The following is a 27,562-nucleotide window of genomic DNA, read 5'->3' on the forward strand; positions in this document are numbered from 1 at the left end:
AGACATACGGCTACTCGTAGAGATTATGTTCGTTAAGTAAGGAATAAACTTCATATATCGCTAGGCAATCGGTGAAGTTTTCTATTACATTTATTTATACGAACGCAACGACAAAAAGTCACCAAGGAAAGAAAAGAGGGGGCACCCGGATTTGAACCGGGGACCTCTTGATCTGCAGTCAAATGCTCTACCACTGAGCTATACCCCCGATGCACGAAATAGGCCAGTTTTGGCTATATGAATATACCACATGTTCAGTACTGACACGCTGAATATACTATATAGTTGTTTCTTGCATTTACTCATAAATCCCAACATATATTATAATACACAGGTTTGTTTAGTCCGAAGCTTTCCGCTAACTTAACAATGTAAACAAAAATGGCAGACCTGGTTGTAATCGAGCTTGTTTCCAGCAGAGGGCGTCAAATAAACAAAGTCGAACCGCAGTACAGTATATTATCATGTCCCCACGTAGCAGTTGGTGATATCTATTTATCATTCACGTCATCAATAGCATGGAAAATTCTTTGTTTTCTTTACTGGTTAAATTTTTGTGTTAGTGCTGTGTATGGGGTTTTTTTTTTAAATAAAAAGTTGTAACCCTGTTGTTGTATAAATGTAGATATTTAGAGCTTACCGCGATAAATTTATGTTTAGAGTCGACCTTATTTATTTAAAAGCGTTATTACAGTACATTTGGATTAGTCTATGTTGTTACTCCTTTTAAGGTTATCAACCTCACTTCTCCTCAACGCTGCTGATGCTGCCTTCAAGGCATGCGAAAACCCTGTAATTTACAAAACATATTTGGACAAGCTAAAGAGGCCGCTGAATGATGCGCAATGGTTTCGTTTGTTTTGTTGTTAATTCATTTTAAGTTACTAAAAATATCATATAGAATCACATTTGACGACCATCTCGTATTAATTACTTAAACACCAGAAGTAAAATTGCTATGTCCGACGACCCGTAAAGGCAACATGAGGTCTCCGTGCTGCACAGTTGACTCCTCCTCGCCTTGGGGTCATATTAACTGAAATGCCTGCGAGAAAGCGGGAGGACGGTTCGAGTACCAGCTGCCCATTACAGGTCCTTTACTCCTGAACTTTTGGACTAGTAAACTTGTTTTTGTTTTTTCTGCAATCATGAATCCGCCCTGTGGGAGATGCAATAAACCAGTTTACCCAACAGAAAAAATAAACTGCCTTGATAAGGTAAGGTGAAACAAGTTTAAGCCCATCCACTGACCTTAATGTGATTTACTCTAATGTATGCAAAGATTTATCAGGTGAGTTTCAAGACTAACTTATACTTTCAATTTTATTATAGATATTTTAAATTTAAAATAGTTTTGTCCACTTGCAAAAGTTCTTTTTTATTCTACAGTTTTAAAAATATTTTTATGCAGTCATATCTCATGTGATGCTTTAACTGGGTGCATATTTTGTACAGTCACAACCAAGCCAAAAAAAACATGCAAAATGGAAGTCTAGATAATACACATAAAAATCAACTAGAAATTTCCAAATGTTAAAAAATTTATATCTTACATAATCAATAATAATCTATGTATCTGTGGTTTCTCAAATAGATGTACTCTGATCATTTTAGTGGAATCAGATGAATATTATTTATAATCAAGATGATCTAATCAATTTAAGGACTTAATCAAAGCAAAGTGACCTGAGTTACAGAGATGTTATCAATTCCTGATTTCTTTTGGGAAAAATGGCTTCCTGCAGGACTTTTATTTAATAATGCAAAAAATATATTTATGGGAAAGTTTATATGCATAGTGCATAGGTTTAAAAATGCACCTAATTTCACAGCATTATTTCTCACAGTCATTTTCCATTTGAACCATTTCTTATTGGAAATCTTTTAGTGAAGCGATGGGAGAAATAGAAACAGATTAGTAGGACAGCTGTGGCCTTATGTAGAGGAGTCAAGGGATTTCCCCGCTCAGAGAGAGAAAGAGAGAGAAAAAAGTTTTATTTTTTCAAATGAAAAACCATTTAATTCAATCAGCCAGTAAGAGTGAACAAGATTTCCACAGTGTTCTGTCAAAAAAGGTTAATACAGATCTAAATTTGTGTCGATGGAAATGCATTTTCTTCTAAGTTTAATACTTCAGACTTTATTTCTTCTCTTTTTTCCTAGTATTGGCACAAAGGTTGTTTCAGCTGTGAGGTCTGCAAGATGGCCTTGAGCATGACGAACTACAAAGGCTTTGAGAAGAAACCTTACTGCACTATGTGAGCTTTCACAGCATGCACCACCATGATGACTAAAACAAACACTTAAAATAGCTGGATAGCATCTGACTCTTTGTTAAGAGCTTGCAGTATATTTGAAAGAAACAAAACCGTATCTAAAATATAAAAGATGTGGTTACCTTTCCTCTGAAGCCTCAGCATTAGCATTTCAGACGTAGACGTGGTGGTCTTTTTGTTTGTTTGCTTGCTTTTTTTTGAGCCAGCCTTATTTGGATGAAAGAGTCAAGTGCTAAGTTATGAGGAAACGCTAGCAAGCTTGTTCAGAAAGCTGCATCCTTTTTTTTTTTTTTGCGCCTGTCCCGTTTGGCTCTTTTGCCATCAGAATTGTTGTCTAAAGGCAAAGAAAGATGCCCAACGGATTTACTTTACCAAATTGACCATCCCAGCCTTGCCGTAATGGTCCATTTGATTCACCTTTTATTGTTTATTTTATTTTCACTTACTGAATACGGGACAGACTTGACTGGGGGAAAGAAGGGGAGAAAGAAAGAGGGAAAGAGAAACAGCTGAGAAGAGGGACGGGGGAGAAGGGCAAAAGACAAAAACCAACAGAACGGGCAGAAAAAAAAGAAAAAGAAAAAAAAATACATATATCGATCACCTGGGTCACCTGCTGAGAAAGAAAAAAGAAAACAAGCAGAAGAGAACAAGAGTAATAGAATAAACAACATCACAATGATATATGGGAATATGACAGTAAATACTAAATGTTAAACATTATTGTGCAGCACATAAGATCAACAGAACACAGTGTGCTTTGAGGTAGGAGCCAAAAAGAGTGTAGTTTGTGGGTGTGATCACCCGTGTGTACACCTGTGAGCATGGACGCGCTTGTTTTTTTAAAAGGTTCCTTCATGTAATGATCTGCTAGAGGGTGTGGGGGGGCCACAGCCCCGTCCTCCAGGGCATGAAGCAGGTATGGAGGAGATCAAAACTCCAGACATCCAGAGGCCCCCAGAACACAAGAGACCAAGGAAGAAAGCTGCATCCTTACACTGTAGAGGTGATCCACACAGACACTGTGTGTGCTAACTAGTGCCAAGTAACTGACTAATAAATTATAGAATTTCATTCACTGAATTTGAAGCACAGATTTCTTGGACAGGCTGTGCTTTGCAGCATGCCATATTATAAGTCAGATATTATGAGTTTGCATTAACACACGAGGTCCAGAAGTACAGTTCAGTAATGCCGATTACTGGAGGTGAGGCCTACAGTATCAGCTATGGGCTAGGTGTTGGCACACCTGTCAGTCAAAGGGCTCAACTACTTTAGGCCTCAACAAAATCCAAATGAGTGATTTCTTGGGGAAAAAAATCCACTGTACAGTAATCATAAAAGGCGAATATTGTAAGTTTATTGCTGAATTTGGACATTTTAACATGGGAGTCACTTTTGGAGCCAGAATAAAATGGCCTTTAGAGACACTAGTTTTTGACGTTTTACTTTTTCAGCTCCTTTAGGTTACTGCTTGTTATTAAGTAACATTAGCGTCAATCAAAATCAGTTCATTACGCAACTATAGCCACAAAATTATAATACGTAGCATTATAGGAATTATTTACTACGGCCTTTTTTTCTATTATCTGTGCAAGGTGATTGAACAGGTTTGGTTGTTTCATCATTAACAAATCTACCACATGAGCAGAAGTTAAATTCTGAAGCAGTTGAGCAGGAGAAGCTGCAGGCAGCATGTGGAAGTGATGGAAAAGAGAAGTGTGAGCAGACAGATTGAATCATGTGATTCCAGTCATTCCTAAAGATTGACGTGAGATTAGAAATTTGCTGTCCGACTGTTATTAAACAGCAACCCGGGTTCATCTATTGTGCTCTTTACATAATATTATAAGGCACAAATTATTTGCAGAATGAACAAATTAATCAGTTCATTCAATTCAGTTTGACAACAGTTTGCTTCTCCTGAAAATCAAATATTGCAAAAAACAAAGCAGCCAAGCATAAAGCCATTGAACATCCATAGGAAGAAGACATTCAGCAAAACCTGAACTAAAATGTACGGAAAAACTCTATCAGCCAATCATATTGTTGGGCTGGATTTCATAGAAGATTGCTGTTATGTTGTAGGACTTTGGTTAACACCAATCAATCTAATCATGGTCTTGCTGCTTAACTGGATAGATGGGTGGATGAATGCATGATGTGAATCTTCATTTATCTAATTTCTTCCCTTCTGTTTTTTTTTTTTTCAGGCATTACCCCAAAACCTCCTTCACCATAGTGACCGACACCCCCGAGAATCTGCGTCTCAAACAACAGAGCATGCTTAATAGTCAGGTGAGACTTTAGCAGTTCAGGCCTATCTCTGCCATCATTTACATCTTGGTCTTGACCAGCAGAGAAAGGAGATACTGTTTGCAAGCTCACTGCAGCAACATCGCTTGGTGTTACATATCTGTCAGTCCTGATTGCCTCTTTTCCGTCATCACAGTGTTGAAGGTGGTGCGAGAAATAACAGTTCTGCTTTGGTGTCTTTGATAACCAGATATGCCAGGGAACTAAATGTTACACTGTAAAAGCTGGGCATTTTAACAGAAGTTGCTTTGGCTCATGTTTTATTAAAATTAGCCCTGAATTTTCCGCCATGGCCCTCACACTGTCACTGAGAGCAGTGATTCCAACTTTGGTGGCAGCAATTGTTTGGAGCTGTGCTGATGTCAGCTTTTTTGGCACCAGCATCAGTCTTTTTAAAGGTGGAAATAAGTGGAGCTTTTTCTAGGTTAAGCACTGGCAACAGCAACCCATTGGTGGAAAAGTTCTATATATATATCTCCTTCACTCAGCTCGGTATCAGAGCAGGAGATCAGGACGCAGATCTTGGCTCTGCTCTCATGACAATTGGATTCCTTTGATTAAATCAAAGGTACCCTTTGATGAGTTACTTAAATAAGGACATGGTAGCTTCATTTTGAGACTCTACTTTTACAACATGAGCCAATCTGACATTCGTGAAGTTCAAATGCGTTTCGTCAGGAACTCTTGTAAATGATCAGAGGTTTGAGAGCATTTTTAAAAATACTCTCAGATCCAGTCTCCTTTTAGCCTCTGATGTGGTACCGGCCTCCTTTTCCCTGCCATCCCTGTTCTTAAGCTCTAATCTAATCACACTGTTCATGCCAACATGTTCTAACCTGATCAAAGAGATAAGTCCTGCAAGTCACGCAAAATTAAAGAGATTCCTTCACAGATTAAACTTTAGGGATCATCTTGCCACTCAGCATTTTGAGGTGAAGCTTCTCTTCCCTTTTAAAAGGATGAAAAAAGTTAGGCAATCCACTCACGACTGCATTTCTGCAAGACCCGTGCAGACCTGTATTTGTTAGACAGAATATCGAAATTTGCAGAGAATAGTTAAATTTAGTTAACTGAACACAGCATAACCTTTTATCAGTTCACGTTTCCTGTTTATCAGGAAATGGTTTCTATAGCAAAGTATTCATGCACACTTGCACATTTGTTTTGAAATTTTCAAGTGCTTTAAAAAAAATGCATAAGCTGGTGAATGGTATTTTTTCAGTTCTTAAGAAAAGTGAGGGGTACTTGTCAAAGTCTGACTTGCATAGGCCCATATGCTCCAAAATCAGTGTCCTCCTTGGTCATACTAAAGTGTTTACTGCAGATGCACTAAGGTGCTATTCACAGAATCATTAACATGAGCTTGGTTGTTATTACAATAAATTAACAGCAATGTGGGTGTTTCACTTCTTAATTACCGAACTGTATGACTGGATTTTACATATAAATATGTAAAATGAATATAGCTGAGGGGCACAGTTAGCTTTTTGGATGGTCCTCGACCCCTACCCCCATTCATAATGTCAGCAGTTAAGCTAAACCAATTGCGTAGGTATGCAGAACGCTAATCTGCATTGCCAAGAAAAATCATCCAAGTAAAAAATGTGAATTTTGTGAATTATTTAATACATAAACTGTTTCTGAAAAGAGAGGACACAGTTTTAAATGTAACTTTTACAATGCAATAAACAATGCAAAGGTCTTATAATGGCTGAAAAAATCTTAAAGGTTGCAGTAACACAGCAGAAACCATTACACGTGTATTAAGGTACATGAAACCATTTGATATTTTTGTAGCTTCATTGATGTCATCTATAAATGCATCAAACAGTATTGACTTTCAGTGCTGCTATTCTGTTTCCTTTGTCATCGCCTTGCTATTTTCAAGTGTTTCTGTGTCAACATGTGGTAATAAATCAAAAACATTCATGGTAAATATTAGCACATCTGTTTGATGAGAGGCACTGTGACCTACATCTGCCCAGTTCACTGAGGTTTGTGAGCATTCACTTATGCACAGCTCTTTTAAGGTCCCCATCACAACAATTCACCTGGGCTGAAGTGTAACCTTGACTGGGTCATTCCCTTCTTTTGTAGATTTGCTGCTGTGCTTGCAATCATTGTCCTATTGCATGACCAAATGTTGACTAAGCTTTAGCTGTCAGCCACATGGCCTCACTTTTGACTCTAGAATACTCTGGTATACAGAGTTCATGGTCGACTCAGTGACTGCCCAGGTCCTGTGGTTGCAAAACCTCATGATGTGTAAGGTATATGTGGTGCTTGTTTGGTTTGCTGTTCTTTATGGCTCCATTTCCACTTTGTTCTCCTCTGTCAAAAGCACATTGTTACAAAAGTCTTGCAGTTCGTTCAGATGCAGCTTTGCAAACCTAAACCATAATGCCAAGTAGGGCTGAGTGATAAGAGGAAATGTACCTGTTGGGAGGGGAGATTGATGATGCAGTCGCAGCGTGTGGGAGAAAAAACTGAATTACGTGCAGACAGCTTAATATTGCCATGGCTGTTTATACTGGATGGTTGTGATAAAGCCATTTTAACCATCATAGTGGGAAAAATTTGCGATACATTAAGTTTATTTGGTATATCGTCTACTGCCATGTAGAGGCTTTGTCTAACCAACTCTTCCAAACAAGCAAAAAAATGTTTCACCTTTTTTCTAATTTTGCTGTTATGAATTTTATTATTTAACATGTTTACTGAGGTGTGTAGGCTCTGATATATAACTCTTGTTTTCTTTTTTTATTTCTCTGAGCACAGTCTAATTTGGGGGGAATTTGCTGGGAAATCCACCCCCGGGAAGTGCTGAAACCTTTTGACGATCAGTTAATTAAGTGTATTTGATTAGCAGCACTTGGCTGCAACTTACACTCTTAATTCATATGGACACAGTAAGGCTGTACTGAGTTTTTCTGGTTTTCTATTTTTTCAAAGGATTGAGTCCTATAAAAAATGTGACTGTCTTTTATTTTTTATTCCACTAGATTCCTTTTAAGCTGTCTCTTTGAACAGTTAGTCTCTAAATAAACAAGCACCTGATGAAACAGGACAAACACGCCAAGAGCGGCTGTATTTTTGGTTAGCAATTTAATCTGTCGTTTCATTTCAACACGGCTGTTATAACAGCATGATCAAATTTACACCACCACCCCTCCCGTTCTGCGCTTTACTCATCAAACCAGCCCAGTTCATTGTTTATAACCATAAAAGTCTCTGCAGTCAAGCTCTCTTACCGAGGAGGCATATTCCTCATAGCAACATCATGACTCACTTATGTTTGCATGTCTGCGTGAGTTCGCGGGGATCTCAGATTTACTTTCAAATAAACATGCAGGCATGGAATAAGTTTGCAAGTGTTTCCTTGAGGTTTTAAGCTTCAAAAACTCTCACCAAAAGGCCATTTAAAGCCCTGCATGAATCAGTTTTTGTATATTTTTGATTAAAATGCAGTAAAAGTGTTTAACATGATCATTTTAGCAAGTATAACCCTTTAGAATTGAGAATTTAAGCCAAAGCATTGCCCTAAGCTCCTTTGTCTAAGTTAAAAACATTAAAATGAACAATAAAGACTGATGAATGAAAATTTACAGGCGCTCTATAAGGAGGAGTTTGAAAAGAACAAGGGGAAAGGTTTCAGCGCCGTGGCTGACACTCCAGAGATGCAGAGAGTGAAGAAGACACAGGACCAGATCAGTAACGTATGCTCGGTCCACCTTAAAGACCACCAAGAATCGAATTCTCCGATAACATCTCCATTTATCCATTACCTCTCCAATTATAACAAATGATCTTCCTTCTTTTTTTCCCTCCTTCTTTAAAACATTATTGAAGGTTGTGATGCGGCTTTGCTATCTGCATGTCTGCATGTCTGCATGGGCTTCCATACCATCTTATTCTTTACATGTAAAAGTCTTTGTTAATCATCCTTTGTTGGCTTTGATTCAGTGCTGCATTCAGGTTGTGCTACATTTGAGATGAAATGAAAAATAATAATAATCCCAGGAAGTTAGGCAGGTGTGCCTTGCAAAATAATAAAAGCATAGATGAAAAGTTCTAAAGAGATATCTGCTTAGTTTACAAGCTTCACTAAAATGTAAGCATTTGCAAAATGTCTTAGATTTTCCACTTCAGGCTGCAAAGAAGCCATGAAAAGAACTATTTTCTTTTAGTGTGCATGGTAGACGGGCTGCAGGATTGGATTTTTTGTTGCTGTAATAACAGATCGTTGTAACAGTAAAACGATGCACAGTGTAACTGAATGCGGCTTCATTTTAAAACTCGACTTCCGTGGCTTTAGCTGATGTCAAAGATAAAACAATGCATGCATTCGATATGTAACAAAGCTAACTGTTTCCTTCCACTTGTGTCATTTAACTTGTTTAATGTTTAAAGAAATATTGGATCATTGTTGGGAATGTGACCATTCACTTTCTTGGTCAGAGGCAGATAAAAAGATTGACAACACTCTCATGTCCGTATGCTAATAATGAACCACCAGCCAGTTGGCTTAGTTTAACCATTAGGCCTCTTAATATCAATAACATTACCCCCTAAGAGCTGCAGATTCGTTTTTCCACTGTTTTCACAGAGAAAGTGTTCACTAGTCAACCTTATACATGCTTGAAGAGGAATTTGGGGGACAGACCCAACAGTTAACGACTGTTAGCGGCTTCATATTAACTGCTTTAAACCGTCCTCATAAAATCTAGTCAATAACAGCTCTAAGTCTGTAAGGCCAAAAGGAAAGATATAGACCTTTGCAGTTAAACCTTATAGCAATAAGGAAAGTCAGTACACACAGATGTTATTGTACCTGGGCTACAATGCAACCAAGATTGATGCAAAAGAAAGGAAGCACAGCATTGCTACATATTTTTTAGTCATAGTAATTTCAAGTGGTATCTCCATCTTTTCAAAAAAAAAAAAAAAAGGCATTCGGTTGGATTTTAATAACAGATACAGTTTAGTCCTGATACACAAAGAGAGTGGAGTTAATTTTTTTAGAATAATTTTTACCAAGAAAGCAGTTTTTTCTTTAAACTTCAAGTTATTCTTCTAAAATAACTCTGAAATTTGCAGGCCCTTTACAAGGAGGAGTTTGAGAAGAACAAGGGGAAAGGTTTCAGTGTGGTGGTCGATACTCCAGAGATGCAGAGAGTGAAGAAGACACAGGATCAGATCAGTAACGTAAGTGCAGTCATGTTGTCAGACTCCTTCAATATCTTCTAATAGAACTTTTGTATCTTCAGTTTGCTCTTCACTTGCAAAAATAAGGGAAAACTGCTGGATGTTTGGCCTTGACTGTCAAACATCTGGTATGCATCTCACTATGGCAACATTTTTCAGTTCCAGAAGGATGTCATAGACAGATGCAAGCAGCAAGTCTGCAGATGTTAAAAAAGGCATTTTAGTTTTCAAAGAAGAAAACGAGAAAGTCCAGATCAGGATTGTAGATTTGCTGATGGCTTCATACAAAGCAGAGAACATGTTGCTGCAAAGAGCAGCAAAAGATGTCAAGAGTACAACCCTGCAGAGACACACAGGCACATTTCAGGCATTTCTCTCCATCCACTGAGGAACAGCTGCCCTATATGGTCAAAGTCTCTCAGCTGTGGACACAAAGGGAACTGCTATCCACACACACATACACACAAACTTTCTCTTCCTCTCTCATGAGAGCACTAGTTGTAGAAAGGAATCATGGGTGATAAGCTGTGTGTCAAAGGGGCAATCTATTATTTTTGTCCACTGGTATTAGTATGAGTCTTTTTCTCATTTCTCCACCCTCACTTCCCACTTTAAAAACAATCCCTTTCCTCCAGTTTTATTCCCACAAATTCCTGTTTCTGTTTACTCCTCTCGAGGTTTCTTGAGGTCACAGGAGGCTGCTCCTTCTCTTCCTTAAGCAACATCCAGTTTCCTCTAAGTACTAGACCCAGAGTTGTTTTTATTCTTGGGGGACATACTGTATGTTGCACAAGCAACATACCAAACTAACAACAGAATAAGTTCAACACATATAAAGTTCAAGAATCTTTGAGTTGCTTTGTGTCACTGAATACCCCATCACCAGCAGCTTCTGTTGGAAAACGCTGAAAAAAGCAGTTTTTAAAAATAAGTTGCTTTCAGACAGTTAGACCAAAAAAGGCAAATACAATTTACTGCATATAAAAGCTCAGCCAGTGATGTCACTAGGTCATTAGTGAAATTCTGTTTTAAAGCCTCAACTTGAATATTTTTGGCGTAGCTATGTTGGTTTATTTATTTTTTTAATCAGTGAGGGGTAGATCTCCATGACATATGACAGTGATCTGTCATCAGTATTAGTCTGAATGCCAACATAATTGACAGCGTAAACACATTGTTTTATTAAATAATATGTTAAATTAGCGATTGAGACTATAAACATATTAGACAAGTGTCACAACTTGGCTCATAAGGCCATGGCAAAAAGGTTGACACACCGCTTGCCAATATAAACATTATTTATTAAACCTAATTAAACAACTGAAATAGAAACTATTGACATTTGCAAATCAATGGCCTCAGTGACGTAGGGTGTAGATGAGTGAGGACATGTAAGCAAGTGAATGTATGTGTGTGTGCAAAAACAAGTGCTATCTAGGGTGTGATGGTCACAAGGAGCAGGAGGGAAAAAGAGATTGCCAGCTCTAGATTTATAGCCTGGGAACAGCTGGCACTAACAAACCCTCCTCTGCCCACCAGCGACATCAAAACAAATGAGAAAACCTAAAATAGTTGATTCTGTTCATCTAAAACGTTTCTCCCACTGAAAACGCTACATCCAGATGAACATAATCAACGTTTTTTGAGATTTCCTTAACTAGATGATTGAACGTGCATCAAGACAAATGTGAAAAGGTTAAAAACAAGAGTCAGGGGTCGTCACACGTCTTTACTAACCACAAAGATAAACTGAAGTGTACGACTGCATTTGCAACTTCCTTTTGCAACCAGTGGAGAGAAACATAATTATTGATAAGTGTAAGACGCACCAAAAGAAGCTTCTAGGACATGCTGTTAGTACAGGTAACTGCGCAGCAAGTTTGATAATGCCATTAAAAAAGCTTCAAAACGCACAAACATGGCAAAGCGGTCCAGTTCAGAGGACCCTAACTATAACCCTAACCCTGTTATTGGAAGTGAAACCTTGAAGACAGCTTTTGGCTACAAGCACACCTGCACATCAAAGTGATTCCCTGTTATATCCAAATGAATGAATTAAAAATAATTTGCTGTTTATTTAATGAAGGAAAAAACAGTTCTCTGTATTGGGCTATAAACATGGTATTTAATGATATAAAGGTCAGCATTTTTAACATGGGAGCCTGTGGGGGCTTTTTGAGCCACTCTCAAGTGAAACTAATGTGACAGTGGTTGACCTTCAGAAAGGAGCAAGTGGGCTGCAACTACTGAAAATAGACAAATAAAAGCAGACACTAAATAGATGTGGGTCTTTCTCTCTCTGCGTCTGTGGCTGCAATATCCACTCGTCATCTCTCAGCACCTCCTAAAATGGTGAGCTGCTTCTCACAGTGGGAGGGTTTGCTGAGGCTGAACCGTCAAATGTGAAAGCTTAGCACCCCCGTGTGGATTTAACATGTGTGCATGTGTGTGCAGATAAAGTACCATGAAGAATTTGAGAAGAGCAAGATTCGAAGTGACGCGCCTCCTCCGGAAAATAGGCAAGGTGAGACAGATCCTTACACAGGGACTTTATAACAGTTTTCCCTTTAAATGTGTGTATGAACTGTGTGTGTGTTTAGACTATGAGGACCAGCCATCCAACCCTGTCAGTGACTTTGGTCAGTCTGCTGGACAAATGCGTACTGCTGCTGTAGCACCACACAGTGGAGGGGTAAGAACAATACATAAGCAAACGTATGCCCAAAAGTATGTGGACACATACATTACACCTGTGTGCATGCTCTCTTTTAAGATGGGCCTCATTCTGTGGGTACATCAATCATCTGGAGAGATTCCTCCAGAGGTTGAATCTGCAGGGATTCACTATGAATGTTGATTGATAAGGCCTGGCTTCCAGTTCAACCAAATCTATTTTATACCAGAATAGAAAACCAGGTTTTTATGGACGTGACTGTGTAGACTGGGTAATATGTTGACCAAAAAAGCCACAAGAAGAAACACAAGCTGTTGCACAAAATTATATTTTCTATACACGTCATTTCAAGTGTGCTCCCACATTTTAATAGTAAAGAAAGGTGTCTACACACTTTGGCTCATACCCTGTATTTGTGTGAAATGTTTTTCAAGCTTTTTTAAATTTTCTCTTGTCTCCTGCAGCAATAACACAGATCCCGGATACTATCAATTCATAAAACACAGCTGTAGTTTTTAATCTTTCACCATAGGTGTGAATGCTCACAGTTTTAGACTTTAGATTTGATTAACTATAAACACAGCAAGCTCTAGTGAACTAATATTAAAACTTCTTGCCATGTATTACATTTGCTTCTGTTTATTTTTCCTGTAGGGAAATTAAATTCAAATGTATCCTGGTAGACTGTGTGCTCTTTATGTTCTTATCTGCTATATCAGTGTGTCTGCATGTCTGACTGGTTCTGTTCATTCATCTCTTCTCTGTGTGTGTTTCCGCTCATTCAGAAGCGCTACCAGGCCATGTACAGCTACATGGCAGCTGAAGCGGATGAGCTTTCTCTGCAGGAAGGTGATCTGATCTTAGATGTGGAGCCGATAGATGAGGGATGGGTGTTCGGCTTTAACCAGCGCACTGGGCAGCGGGGCATGCTTCCTGCTAACTATGTACGACCTGTGTGAAACAAACAGTTCTGCCCAGCAGATATTCAGAGATCCACCTCCTGCCCTGTGGATCTGCTGCCCGCACCTGCAATCAGGCTTTAAAAATCACCTTTTTGCAAATGAAATATTGCATTTAAAAAGCATCCCTGCCTGGTTCTGCTTTGCATTTTTTCCATAAATGTAATTTTCAAATCGTATGATGGGGCTCTGCTTATGGTTTCTTTGACTTCCATGAAGAATAAATATTGATAATAAAGCTTTTATGTTTTTAAGGTCAAAGGAGAAAGGAGGAAAGGAAACAAATTCACAATAAAACCCATTCATCTTCAGATTTACTAATTATTTATATTTTTGAAGGGTAACATTTACTAGCACAGAACCCACTCTTAGAGTAGAATGTTATCCAGTGTATTTTTAAAGCTACAATTACTTATATTTTTACAATTGCTTATGCTTTTATTTTGCAACATTTTCCACTCTTAAAGTGATAACAAAAAAAAGCTACACTAATATGTTACATCAATACCTTTTATTACTATTTCACAGACAATTTTTAAACGTTAAACAGACAGCACAACATGAAAGCACAAAACGGAATAATTTTACCCAAAATTAAAAAGGCTTCATTTACAAATTAAGTTAAAAAGTATCTTATCTAGCACCATTTTTCAAAGTATAAATACATATTCCCAACTTATAAATGAAGACATTTCAGTGAAGACTTGCTCAGAATCTTGGTGTCTAGTCTAAACATAGTCCTCTCTAAGTTTTAAGAACTGGCAGAAAAAAAGCTCATTCTCTTCTCAAGTGTCCTCTGTAGCTTCGATGGCAGCCAGCTGAGCTGCAACCTGAGCAGCTCTGAGTTTTGTCCAATGACATCCTCACATAACCTGAAGAAGAGCAGAACACAGGAAAATACCTCAGCGTGCAGTTTTATTTATTCAAGGGAACCATTATGTTTTCTGTCACCTACACTCTCACCAACCACTTTATTAGGTAGACCTTGCTAGTACCAGCTTGGGGCCCTCTTTTGCCTTGAAAACTGCCTTAATTATTTATGATACAGACAAAGTGTTGAAAGCATCTCTATTCCTGCTGCTCACGGGATGTTTTGTATTTTTCAGAGAATTCTCTCTAAAAACTACAGATGGTTGTGCAGGAAAATCCTAGAAGATCAGCAGTTTCTAAAATACTCAGCTCGGTTTGAAGTTTAGCAGGTTGTCTTGGTCATGAGCTGAGTTTGTCATGTAACCAGACGATTAGATATTTGTGTTAATAAGCCGTTAAACATGTGTACCTAATAAAGTGACCTGTGTTCGTATAATACCAAGATAAAGCTTATTAATCTAACGCCTTGCTGCATGTGAGGCAGCACAACTACAAGGAGTTGCACAGCTGTGTTTGCAGACTTTATTAAAACTGATTAATTCTGTGTAAATGGAGGTTGTGAATGGAGGTTTCAGTGATGACAAGAAATACATGTGTTAAAGTATGAAATGATTAACACAACAGAAAGTATGAAACCCATGCTGCATCTTTGTTAAATGAATCCTAAAATTTTAGTTAGGCATACCTGGAGAGGGAGTAAGGCTGAGTCTGAAAGATGAGTACGTCTCTGCAGTGATGTGGTGATGGAAGCCTCAAAATAACCATCTGATGACAGGATTCAAAATAATCCCATGAGGATGGATGATACATGCAAGAATCATTATACCTTTTTTCCCTACTTGAACGTTTTTGGGCACAAAAATTGAATCGGTTTATGGTTGCCACACTTAGTGAACACTCTGTATGTCCTACTGTACGGTCATATCAACGTTTGCACGGACTTCTTGCAGATAATAAATCATAAAGACTTTCTTCAAATCCCTGACATTTTCTAAAGTACTGCTACATTTAATATTAAGAATGAAATGTCAAAATGCTTTTTTTTCCATCTTTAAAGCTCATGATTTCTCTCCCACAAACGGTCCTAGGTTCATTTTTTCTGTGCAACATCAGCACCGGTGATCCCAGTCATCTTATTTGAGTTAGTTTTCTGTTTGTGAATGAAGCATAATGCTAAACGTTCTACATCTGAGTCTGAGATGTGGCTTTTAGGGTTGTTGTTGTTTTTTTTTTTGCAGTTTCTTTGAGCATTACATGATCTGAACTTGAGGGAAACACATTGGGAGACATCGTCAGCTTCCCTCTCGTAAATAAACTTTCTGACTGTAGAATGATGGACTTCAAATAAAATGGAAATGACCCAATAACCCTTCCCAGATCAATTAGCAGCAATAATGGCTTCTCTGAGATCATTGCTGGTGTCTCTCCTCCTTCACACTGTGCTAACACATAGCTGGAGGCTCCAGACCAGCAAACTGCCAAAATGTATGTTTTTATAGAGCTCTCCACACTTGCTGATGATCTGATAAACAGATAATAAACTTCACTTTGGCTTAGTATTTGTTAAATAAATAATGGCAATTTGTAAAGTGCCATGTTGTTGTGGTTCATCTGAGGCCCATTTACCTCATTTTAAGACCCGTTAAGGAACAAATTACTGTTTCTGTTGCCTTGATATGTAAAGCCTTAGAACTGAAAGAGGTTATTTTTCACATGACTCTGCAACACATTGCAGGTGCATTTAATACTTTGAGCCCTTAAACTACTTATGCTTCATTTATGTAACACTCCTGGTTAAAGACGACGCTGTAATTGGTTGACTCAACAAGTTACCTTAAGAGTAATGGGGTTTAAAAGTATTTAAGGAAAGTTGCTGTTTAATGCAGCAGCCTTTTGATGATGTCTGCAACGGGAAAGGGTTATACCACAATGGATTTATTCAGTAAGACCTTACAGTGTAACAAAACAATATGACCGATGTTAATCACATACCGAATCCATGACGATGCGGAGGTTCCTGCTTCCCCCAAACACCACAACGTCACTATCCCTCCCCAGGCACGCCGTATGGAAAACTCTGACAAGTAAATAAAGGTTTACTGCAGCAAGGCTTAAATTTTGTGCATTTTGAAGTGTTCTGAGGAATAAATAACAAGATTTTATGGATAAAATAGACATTTCTGTGAGAACAAATTATGATAAAACTATGAAGCTGAAACACTTAATTTTAACATTTACAGAATGATTTTAATTACCTGGGCTTGTCTTTGTGGGGGTTTATCATCTTGGTCCACTCTCTTGTTTGTGTGTTAAACTGCCAGGCATCATCTAAAAGAAAGAGGCTCATGATAAAATAACGAAGCTTCACTTTCACAAACCATTCACTTCCTTGAACCAAAAGAATGATTATATGCAATCAGAATGGTTATCTGTTTTATAAATGGCATCAGGAAAAACAAGTGGGGATTTGCTTAAATATTTGGGAGTTTTTTTGGAAATCGGACCACAAAGAACCACTTCATTTTCTGCCTCTTTATAATTACTTTCATTCTTGGAGTATTTTGTCTCATCCCATAACAGATCGGTGCTTATTCTGGGTTCTTAGACTTACTTAAAGTATCTCCATTTGTGCCAAAACCTCCGTACATGAACAGCGTGTGATCTGACGTGGGCGTCATGGTATGCCAAGAGCGACCAAGAGGTGCAAAAGCTGAGGAGATGTCACTGTTCAAAAAAGATAAATAAAAAAATAAAATAAAATACAGAGCAGTGGTCAGTAAGCCACTAAGGACAAATCCTGTTAGGTCATTGCTTTTGTATGTGTGCAAGAGTGAAAGAAAATTTACAGTTTGGTCCAGGTCCAGGTGTCCAGGTCTAAGCAGAACATGTCCAACTCTGCTGCTTCCTGCAAATGTAAACTCAGATGTTAGGCATTGCTCTTGCCTGAGGCACTACACTTGGCTGTAAATGACTGCAGCACTCAGCATTAAAAGAAAAATATGAAGTACAACAACTTTATAAATTTGTGCACATCTGGACCGGTTATTTTGCAGCTGCTATTTTTAGACAGTATGTAAAAGAGGGCCCGACATAATCACCCCCTGATGGCCATTTAAGGAAAGTTCAAAGCACTTCCATATTTGCTGCACTTTTCAGACCTGGAAGCTATGTCCATCTTTTATGTACAGTCTGGAAATCCTGTTTGACTACTTACTGGCTCTTCCACCAGTCTGTCAAAACAACAACACATTTTTATTTTGAGGAGAAGGAGGACAAAGTTACAGGAAGTTACAGTCTGCCAAGTAGGGCAGGTGGTGAGTTAGTAATATGCTCTTGTTTTCACAAAAATCTACAACCCCTCAGCCTCCTAGTAGACACACCTATGGTATCAATTTCAAAATCACCCTGTTCTCAAGCTATTGCATTCACAAACTTAGGTCTCCACGCCGCCCGATCAGTGGCGTGACAACAACACCCCATCACCCTTTTGCAGGTGAGGGGTAAAAAACAGATAATTTCAGGTTCAGCTCCACACAATCTTGTGAATGCTGCAGTGTCGATCCTCAATATTAAAGTCGAATTAAAAGGAAGATGATGAAACAAAATTGGAATATGTCTGTGAAGGTTATCAGTCATCCAGGTCATCGTAGTCAAAGGAGCTTGCAAAGAAAAGCGTCTGGACTTCTTTGAGTTACTTGAAGACGTTTCACCTCTCATCTGAGAAGCTTCTTCAGTTCTAAGGTCAAATGGTGGAGAGTCCCAGATATAAACCTAGTGGGAGTAACCCCCCACAGAGGGACAAAAGGACCCCCTGATGATCCTCTAATCGCCTGAGCCAAGGTGTGAAACTGGGTGTGGGTCCCAATCAGCCAGAGTTTCGGGTGAGCTCATTGTGAAACCTGGCCCCACCTTATCATGCGAATTCCTGAGGTCAGATGGCCCAGGATGTGAGTGGGCGTTAAGGCGTCTGGGAAGGGATCTCAAAACTGGATTATAGATGGCAGACAGTTGGTGTCATAAAACACCGTCTCTGTTCAAAGATGGTCGCTCACAATGGACATAGATGGCTTCTTTCACTCCTCTTTCAAACCATCTGTCCTCTCTGTCCAAAATGTGAACAACAAAATCGGAAGCTTCACACAAAGATAAAGGCATACATTTAATATGCCTTTAAGGCCACCAGTTATGCTGGTCTCAATGCCTACTTTGCTCTCTCATCTTTCTTACAGGACTAGTTACATGCAAAGTTATTTTTTTCTTCTTTGTCTACACCATTCTGGGCAAGAAAGGTGTTATCAGCCTTTTAGAGCGCCTTGAGGTTTATGTTCATTGTGTGATCCCATGGGTGCTTACGTTACACTTTCACTCACACCTGTGGTGAGTGAAAATATATTTGCCTCTTTGTGTCTCCATATAGAGAAGCTGCAAGCTGATATGAGTTGGTGTATTTTTTCAGTGTGTGTAGAGCTCAGAAATATAGGCGTTTTATTACGACCTTTAGCATTTGAACATGGACTTTGTCATATTTTTTACTGTATGACAGTCGAGTCAGTCTGAGGTCAGAACAGAATTTCTATGGAGCAAACTAATAATATTGGCATGCTGGGAGAGGACTGGAGGTGTGGAAGGAGATAAACCTAAAAGGGGCAGCTGGGAAACTTAACGTGATTTATAAATCCTGGAACTTTTTGGCATTTAAAATCATATTTTTGGAGAAATAAAGTTTTAAGAGAGTGACTGTTAATCTGCCATACACTACATGGCCCACAGAATATATATTATTGTTGAGCATCTCAATATAAAGCTATGTCCATTAATCTGCCGTGTTTCTGCTCCACTTTTCTGAGATTTTCCCACCAGACTGTAGCTGCATTTGTAAGGTGGAACACTGTTTTTAGGTGATAAGCCTTGACTTCCACCTCATCCCAGAGAGGGTGGATGGGATTGAAGTCGTGACTCTGTGCAGGTCAGTCAAATTCTTTCACACCAAAAAAGAAAACCATTTTTATAAAGGATCTGGCTTTGTGCATGAGAGCGGCTTCACGTCACAACAGGAAAGGGATGTTGAAACAGGAAAGGGCCTTCCCCAAACTGTTACCACAAAGTTGGAGGAAGAGTATTGTCCAAAATAGTTGCAGTATACTTCAGCATTAAAGTTTCCCTTTGAGGACGACAAAAATGCAGATCAACCGATACAAAATAGGTTGCGTGCAAGAGTGTCTGCATATTTTTGGCTGTTTATGGTGTCGTTAAGCAGCTCAGAAAAGTGAACTCACCACACCACCACTGATGTAACCTTTGTTCCCCAGCAAGGCACTGGCATGGCAGCCTCTGGGGGATGGAGCAGAACCCTGAACAAAAGAAAACACACCATTTTATTATAAAAATCAGCAAAACACAAATTATAGTTTTGTGACATCATCCTTCTCCTTTTTTTAAATGTTTTTTTATTTATTATAGGCCCACCCAGAGCATCATCCTTGCTGGTCTGATAAGCTTGACAAGAACTGATGAGGCTGGTGATCTTTCCCCACAACCATCAAACCCATTCCCCACAAAATGGTCCTCAGATGATGAAGCTTAGACCCGCAGCTTTTCCTGGAGCACCACCAGCATTTCAATACAGTGATTTTACCACTGCAACCATCTCTTCGCTTTCAGTTAGACCCTAATTTTTCTACATACATGAAAAACCTATTATATACCCACCATGCTGTCATATGGTATTCTATTATATGAGCATTGTAAACACAATTTAGGATGTAGCTAAAACCTTAATTCCTTCTAATGGCCAGCAGGGGGCGACTCCTCTAGTTGCAAAAAGGTGTCTAATTGTGTACAAGTCTGTGGAAAAACAGCCCTCAGCTCCCTTAATTATGATCTCAGTAAACACTTTATTTGTGAGTGTATTATCTCAGTTGCTATTTTAATGATTTATTAATTATTTCAAGGTATTAATTTAGTAAATTACAGAATTGTTTAAAAGTGTGGAATTTTTCAGCTGGGATCAACTTCTGCTCCAGTCATTTGGTTAAAGATAATAAAAAATACCATTTTAGTGTGTAATGCTTCAAGGTCATAGTTCAAAGGTCAGACATCAGCGTGTTGTTAGAAAGCAGGCTGATGTCAGCACGTTGTAATAAAAAAAAAAATCATAAAACATCAAAGTTTTAGTGTAGCTTCTGGTACAGCTGTGTCTGAATACAGCCTCTGAGAACTGCTAGCATGGATAGCCTAATAGTTCAAAAGTAAGACCATCTTATCGTTTTACTCACTTGAGTCTCTGGCATGCTCCATGTAGCTGTGAGTGTGTCAAACACATTCACCTCACTGTTCCATCCCTTGCACAGAGTTACTTCATTTACAGCTCTTGACTAAAAAGAAAAACATATCGATCATCATTAGTAAAACAACGATTAACCAATAAATTGGCAACCAAAGTTCTATATCAGAGTAATATCTACCCAGGACATCTCTTCTAAAGTGAAGTTTGATGACGATGTGTTTCGTAACTCCCTCAAGGTCTTGCATCCATATCCACCAAAGTAGATCAATCTGCACAGAGACAACATAGGAGAGAATACTGCTCTTTTAACTTTCATTTACAAATGAAATTACTGAAACCTGGAAGAATTTGTGAAAAAAAGAAAAAAAAAAAAAAAAAAAAAAAAAAAAAAACACAATACAAACAAACATCCTTCAATTAAACAAAAAAAAAAAATGAGGTAAAGGTGCAACATAAACCCCTGCTATTTGTATTTGTAAAACTGGGGCTGCTATTCATTGACAGCTTGTGTATTGTGGTAACTGACCTGCCTCTGTGTACCCAGCAGGAGTGTTTGTTACGAGGTGAGGGGGTCGTTCCCTTCGTGTCAGTCACTCTCTTCCATGAGCAGCACGGCTCAGAGAGGTCAACGCTGAACATCTACAAACACCGTTCAATTTATTAGACAAAATAAGAAAAATACACTCGCTGGCTACTTTGGTAGGTACACCTGATCAGTTGCTCCTTAATGCAAATATCAAATTAGCCAATCATATGGTCAAATGCATTTAGGCATGTTAGACATGGCCAAGATCAAACTGTGGATCAGAATGAGGAGGAAAGGTGATTTAAGACTTTTAATGTGGCATGATTATGGTGGCAGATGGGTTGATCCGAGTACTTCACAAATTGCCGATCTACTGATTTTTTCCGCACAACCATGACTTGGGTTTAGAGAGAATGGTCAGAAAAAAGAGAAAATATCAAGCGAGTGTCAGTTCTCTGGGGGAAAAAAATGGCTTGTTGATGTCACACATCAGAGGAGAAACCAAACTGGTAGGAGCAAATTTGCCATAAACAGCATGAAAGCAAGGATCCATGCTACCTTGTATCCATGGTTCAGGTGGTAATGGTGCAGGGGACATTTTTTCAGCACACAGTCTAGCCATCTAGCCAATTTTTAATTCAAACCTTTTTTTAAAGGAGCTCCTGGCTGCTTGTGTTTGTATTTTATTGTCAAAAATGAACCACAAATTCTTGACTCTTAATTTTGCATATTATATGGATGGTAAATCCACACTGCTTATGCACCTTTTCATTTTAAAAGCCATTCTTTGTGAACTTCTAGTCTGCCTCTACAGAGAGCTTTCACACAGCTATCAGAACAGATGATCGAGCTGGTTAATCTCCATCCAGTCTCTACAGAGTCTGGTATGAGCCTGACAAAACAGCATTTGTGAACCACACACACACACACACACACACACACACACACACGACAAACTGCATTTGGAGACCGTCTTCATACCCTGAATCAAAACATGAAATAGATGAATCTCCTTTATGCCTCTCTAAACACTGATGTGCAGACAAGCCCCTGCGACTATCTTTATGCACGTCCGATCACATTGTCCAATCTTCCATATCAGTGATAGCCACCAGAAAGCATAAAGAACAGGTCAGGCTCTGAGTGACTTCTAATTAAACATTATCACAACAATGACGTCACACAGCTGAGCCCGTTTTCAGAAGAGACAAATATTTGATGACCTCTGAAAAAGTCAAACAACTTTTACAGCTTTCTTTTACAAAAAAAAAAAAAAAAAAAGCTCAGAAGACTTACTCAAATAGTACATCTGAAACATGATGAACAATATTACACTTTAAAAAAAAAAAAATACATAACTTCAAATGTGTTGCTCCTGGGGAAGGAGGCATGCATATCACTGCACATACATGTAAAGTGTCAAGCAGTTATGCAAGGAATTTTGTTTTGTCTGTTGTTTTTTAGAAACCCCTAGAAAGAGAGCCTTATCTGCTTTCTTACTATCGTGCATCTTAGTAATATTGTGCTGAAACTGACTTTAAAAAAAAACATGTTTGCTTTTTTGCAAGTTACCAAAAAATGTAAAGTCTGATATCAAAAGTTGACGGGCGGGTAGCTGGGTGTAGTTTTCCAAATCTATTCAACTATCCTTCAAACAGTTCTGCTGAAGTATGTACTCCCACTGTGAGCAAGTCTAGCAAAGTTCAGAACGATAACTTGATCTTCACAAGAACAAAAGTGCCAAGATGCTGATGCCTCTCAGGTCTAACATGTACACCAGCTCAAGTCACTAGCTAACTTTTTGACTTTGTGTATGCTAATATTTGCTCATTATATCAAAGACAAAGAACAGCCAGTGTATAAATGCAATTTTCCAATGTGAATGAGACATTTTAATATATATATCCAGCAGATCTCTGTCCAGAAGAGCTACCTTGTATCCATGGTTCAGGTGGTAATGGTGCAGGGGATATTTATTTATAGCGCGCATATATATATATATATATATATATATATATATATATATATATATATATATATATATATATATATATATATATATAAATAAAAGAGCTGCCATGGTGACAGTTTGGAGGAAAGGATGGGAGTAGGTGGGAAGGTACACTTTCTTGTCCATTCTTCTAAACCACGATTACATGTTTGTACAGCTCATTTACCAAATTTCACAGTAAACTATCTGACAGGAGCAAACTGGTAGGCAAATTGTCACTGATACATCTACACCCAGTCAAATAGAAAGGCTAAAATAATTTTCCAACAGTTTCACATGTTACCATGAAGTTAGTTAAGTGAAATAGTGAACTTATACTGGTCATATGTGTGAATGTGAGTGTGAATGATTGCCCTGCAACAGACTAGCGACCCATTTTGGATATACCCCCACCTCTTGTTCTATAACAGTTGGGATAGTCTCCACCCCCTTAACGACCCTAAATTGGATAAGCTGAAGAAAATGGATGGATGGAAGTAGCTGGAGTGCTGTTAACAGCATGCTCTGAGAAACTGCAAAAAACCCAAGAGCTCAAACTCTATAGGCCTCTGTTAACATGTTAAATGTAGAAGTTCATGGCAGTACAGTTGTCAAGTACAGTGGTGGATGGGTAATGATTATGGGGCTTAGTTTGCAGCCACAGGAGCATGACCTCCTCTAGATGTGAGGACATCTCTGCGACAAGTTAAAACTTCCTTGAAATTGAGCCATACAAGAGGGCATTTACCTTAAGTACTAATATCTGCATGGAAAAGTTCTTACCCTGCAGAAAATTGTACAATTAGTGTCTCATTAGTGAAACATGTACGTACACTGGCCCATTTTTAACTTACCACCGTGCATTTGTTGGTAGAGCTGAATTATTCTGAACCAACAGGGCTATGCAATCTGCTGTCAGACACTCACTACAGCTTGAGTGAAAGCTCAATAAATAAAAAAAGACTACAAGAAAAGGAACCAAGCAAGTGAACGCCATGGAGCGCATGATTTGCAAGTCCAAGATAAGAAAATCAACGTAAAGAAGAAAATGAAAATCCAGATTCTCCAGCATCCATAGAATAGTGCCAAGATGTCTAAGTGTCGACATCTGGCAATACCAGAAGTATTTTAATGAAAGATATGATCATTTAAAATAAGATGAGTTGAGATAATGAATACTGGAATATGTGGAATATGTTTACACTAAAAAGTTTAGTGTTATGTTTTCAAGAGGAAGTAATGGCTGTATTCAGGTTAAAGACTATTTAAATTGGCTGAACAAGACAAAAAATATATATATCAAGGTCCACACCTCAACCAAGCTGAAACGCTGTCACACAACCTTCTGCATAATTATTTCCTCCGCTGAAGTTTTTCAGACACTACCTTTGCATTTTGATGGATGAACGTGGTAAGTACCAGCTGATTTATTTTATTATGTCCTGATACATAAAACCATAAAATTGATAGAAAGTTTTTGTATGACTGTAGAAGTTTGTTTAAGCATTTATCTTTATCAAACGTGACGCTCAGGTCTGAGTTGGAACAGAATGTGTGGCCCAGCATCTCACCTGGCTGGAGTACCCAGCTGTTTCATATCCTCCAAAGATGTAGAGTTTAGTGTTAATATTAGCACCGCAGAAGCCCGACAGGTCTGGTGGGATGTCTCCAGTCATCTCTCTCCGCTCCCTGCAAAGACAAAAACGTTAAAAAACGCCTGTAAAAGATAAGAAGGTAAAGCCTTAGAAATCTTAAACACACATATAAAGTAAACACTAAGAAAGGTTGGCTTTGGTTTTAGTTGACCTGACTCAAATAACCATAAAAGAAAAGGCTGTTTTTTGAATGCTAAGTCACTTTTATCTAGTTTGTCCTATCCTCTGATACATGTCAGTGTGACACACCGTTTATCTCAGCTGATAAACAGCCCTCATTTGATCTTACCACATCCCACTGTCTAAATCACAGAGCCATATCTCATCACTGGGCAACACGACATCCTGTCCGGCAACTACCTGTGAAGGAACAAAGACAAGATAAAGCTCTGAATGTCCTCTTTTGTTCACTAAAGCTGCACATTGCTGAAAAGCTGTGGTGACCTTAGATGGCTGATGGACATAGCAACAACCTGGATGCAGCAAGATGCAGTTTAAAAAAAATGTTTCTTGTTGAAACATGCTAGAAGGATTTCCTAGAAGGATATTTGAAATCTCCAGTTCATTTGCCAAGTTGGTTTCCGCAGTGTTTTTTTTTTTAAGTCTACATATACATATACAGTCACAAACGCATTGAACCAAAACAACTGTTCACTTTTAATTAAAGTGAACAGTTAAAGTGAACAGTTACACAAAGGTGCTTGTACACCTTTGTGTAACTCACTCAGTTCAGTAGCAGCTCAAGCTGTAATACCTTTCAACGACACATGCTGGATGCGTGTTATTTGTCGTACTCATAAATACGAACACTGATATACTCCGGTGATTTATTCCTTTAGGATTCAATTTCCTCAAAGTAAACACAGCGAGGACGCACTGAGTTACCATAGAAGCAGTCACCAGTGACTTTTTCTTTAAATTTATTGTCATGACTTGGCTCCGCGTAGAAACACCTGCACCTAATCATCCAGGTAAAGAAAGGAAATTCTAGAAAGTTCATTCTCTTCATCGAAACGTTTTCCCCCACTGATGACGTTCAGATAAACAGAATCAAGTTTTGGGGACCTGCACAGGTAGCGAGGTTATAATTACACCTCGGCTCTTCTTACCTGGTAACCTCCCCACACATACAGCGTATTGTTGTGTATGAACGCGGTGTGGCTGCTCCTCTCCAGCGGGCTGACCGGCGCGCCTCTCTGAGCAGCATCCATCCCAGCTCTGCGCTCTGACTCTCCTGCCTGATGAGCAGCGCCACGTCGCCCAAATAAAAACCGCCGAAAAGTGCTTAACAAAGCTTAAGGTGAATGCTGTGGCGGCTCAGAGGACCTGATCGTGTCGCTCTGGCTCAGAGAAAAGTGCCGTCTGAATTGGAGGCTTTGGGGAACGTGTTTTTCAGGCTTGCTGCCTTTGTTTACTCCTCCCATAAGCATGAGCCCTTCATGCAAGTTCGGCACACCAGGTATTGCGTGTTTAGAATACCTAAGTGATTAAGAATCATTTGTTTAGAATGGGCCGCATGAAAATTTAACACATTGCGCGTAATTTCTCTGTGATAGAGTGAAATATAATCATGCTAGTATACTCAACAATAAACAGGCAGGTTAGAAGCAGTGAAGTGGATATTTTAACACCCCAAACACAGATGAAATCAGAACATAGAAGTGCCAAGTATGGCAGGTAGGTTTGGTATTAAGGAATCTGCTCCGAGTGATACATCTGTTCCTTTTCTTGTCAACCTGTTATACAGCCAAGACTTCTCCCTCCTCCCCTCTTCAGGAGCTTCCAAAATTCTAGTTGAATTCTAGTGAAATGAAGGTCAAAACATTAGTTTCATTGATCCTGTTTTTTCCCATAATACTGTAAATCACATTTAATCTGTGTATTTTCACTACATATTAATGGTCATCCACTTCCTTCTGCAGGAGCTCTTTGTCTCTAAAAGCACATTTCAAGGTTCATGTTAAACTTGGACTCAAGTAGAGTAGCTTTGCATTATTCAGTTTAAAATAATACTTGTTTTTCTCATTCTGGTCTTTGTTACAGCCCCATAGACTGTTTTAGGGCCTCTCGCTTTAAGCCATCCTTCTTCTGATTGGTAAACATAAGGTCTGTGGGACTGCCATGTGCCACATGTGACCATATAAGGGATATCCACACTCAATGAACTAAAACAGAGTCCAGAGTGAGGATCAAACTATCTGTTTAGAACACTTTGAAGCATCAGCTTTCGTCATTTATAAATATTGATTTCACTATTCGCAATTTTGGTATGTTTTTATCTTAATATAAGGATCCCCTGATGTATCCGTATAAATATGACAGAAAATGATGAAAAGCACAAAATGTCCATCTTAAAAGATGTTGAAAACAGGAATTTCCCTTCTATCTTTTCTACATGTAAAGACACACCCAAATTCCTACAATGATTTCAGTGTGACAGATGGCGATGAAACTAACTTCCTGACTTCCTTATTTCACAGAGGAACTTGTTAAACACAGTGTTATTGTTTTTAACATGACTGCACAAAAACAAAGTTTCCACAGGACTTGATGGAGTCCCATTGCATGACCAAATTTGGACCAAGCTTTAGCGTTGGACAATATGGCCTCACATTTGACAGGGTCATGTGACATGAGCCCAAGGCTGTTAAAAACATGTTCTGCAGAAATATGTGGTCCTCCAGCACACCTGCATTTGCAAAAGGTCCTAAGCCTGTGAAACACCTCTTGCTTAGTCCCTGTTGCAAAGGAGAGTCATCACACCAAATACCAAGACTATAAGACCCGTAGTGCTCACCACATGTC

General features: G+C 38.7%; 2 protein-coding genes across 4 annotated transcripts; one reads left to right on the forward strand and one right to left on the reverse strand.

Moving 5' to 3' along the window:
- Window positions 1-1,019: 1,019 nt before the first annotated feature.
- On the forward strand, window positions 1,020-13,741 carry LOC309713509 (LIM and SH3 domain protein 1-like). 2 transcript variants are annotated; one of them, XM_082545178.1, is made up of 8 exons: window positions 1,020-1,217; window positions 2,164-2,258; window positions 4,490-4,574; window positions 8,201-8,308; window positions 9,690-9,797; window positions 12,252-12,321; window positions 12,398-12,489; window positions 13,257-13,741. In XM_082545178.1, the coding sequence occupies exons 1-8, from the start codon at window positions 1,149-1,151 to the stop codon at window positions 13,428-13,430; spliced, it is 801 nt and encodes a 266-aa protein (XP_082401304.1). In that variant the 5' UTR covers window positions 1,020-1,148; the 3' UTR covers window positions 13,431-13,741. The 2 variants fall into 2 exon arrangements, with proteins under 2 accessions (XP_082401304.1, XP_082401305.1); XM_082545179.1 differs by lacking the exon at window positions 8,201-8,308.
- Window positions 13,742-13,836: 95 nt separating this feature from the next.
- On the reverse strand, window positions 13,837-26,227 carry LOC309713508 (kelch domain-containing protein 1-like). Of its 2 annotated transcripts, none has more exons than XM_082545176.1 (13): window positions 25,867-26,227; window positions 25,047-25,117; window positions 24,674-24,791; window positions 21,113-21,225; window positions 20,765-20,855; window positions 20,576-20,674; window positions 19,577-19,651; window positions 17,147-17,205; window positions 16,912-17,024; window positions 16,556-16,628; window positions 16,293-16,377; window positions 14,986-15,065; window positions 13,837-14,302 (listed from the first exon to the last, which is right to left on the reverse strand). In XM_082545176.1, exons 1-13 carry the CDS (start codon window positions 25,966-25,968, stop codon window positions 14,182-14,184), a joined length of 1,200 nt encoding a protein of 399 aa, XP_082401302.1. In that variant the 5' UTR covers window positions 25,969-26,227; the 3' UTR covers window positions 13,837-14,181. The 2 variants fall into 2 exon arrangements, with proteins under 2 accessions (XP_082401302.1, XP_082401303.1); XM_082545177.1 differs by lacking the exon at window positions 25,867-26,227 and adding an exon at window positions 25,512-25,709.
- Window positions 26,228-27,562: the final 1,335 nt, after the last annotated feature.

Source organism: Aulonocara stuartgranti (assembly GCF_965226115.1).
Source record: "Aulonocara stuartgranti genome assembly, chromosome: 8".
NCBI classification, from domain to species: Eukaryota; Metazoa; Chordata; class Actinopteri; order Cichliformes; family Cichlidae; genus Aulonocara; species Aulonocara stuartgranti.

Bases quoted from the DNA above. Each gene is read 5' to 3' on its own strand.
- LOC309713509 (XM_082545178.1), top strand. From the start codon at position 1,149: ATGAATCCGCCCTGTGGGAGATGCAATAAACCAGTTTACCCAACAGAA. The intron at 4,575-8,200 runs GTGAGACTTTAG...GAAAATTTACAG, and splicing joins AGAGCATGCTTAATAGTCAG to GCGCTCTATAAGGAGGAGTT. The intron at 12,490-13,256 runs GTAAGAACAATA...CCGCTCATTCAG, and splicing joins TAGCACCACACAGTGGAGGG to AAGCGCTACCAGGCCATGTA.
- LOC309713508 (XM_082545176.1), bottom strand. From the start codon at position 25,968: ATGGATGCTGCTCAGAGAGGCGCGCCGGTCAGCCCGCTGGAGAGGAGC. The intron at 20,856-21,112 runs GTCAGTTACCAC...GTCTCTGTGCAG, and splicing joins TGCTGGGTACACAGAGGCAG to ATTGATCTACTTTGGTGGAT. The intron at 16,378-16,555 runs GTAATTAAAATC...TTTACTTGTCAG, and splicing joins CCCCACAAAGACAAGCCCAG to AGTTTTCCATACGGCGTGCC.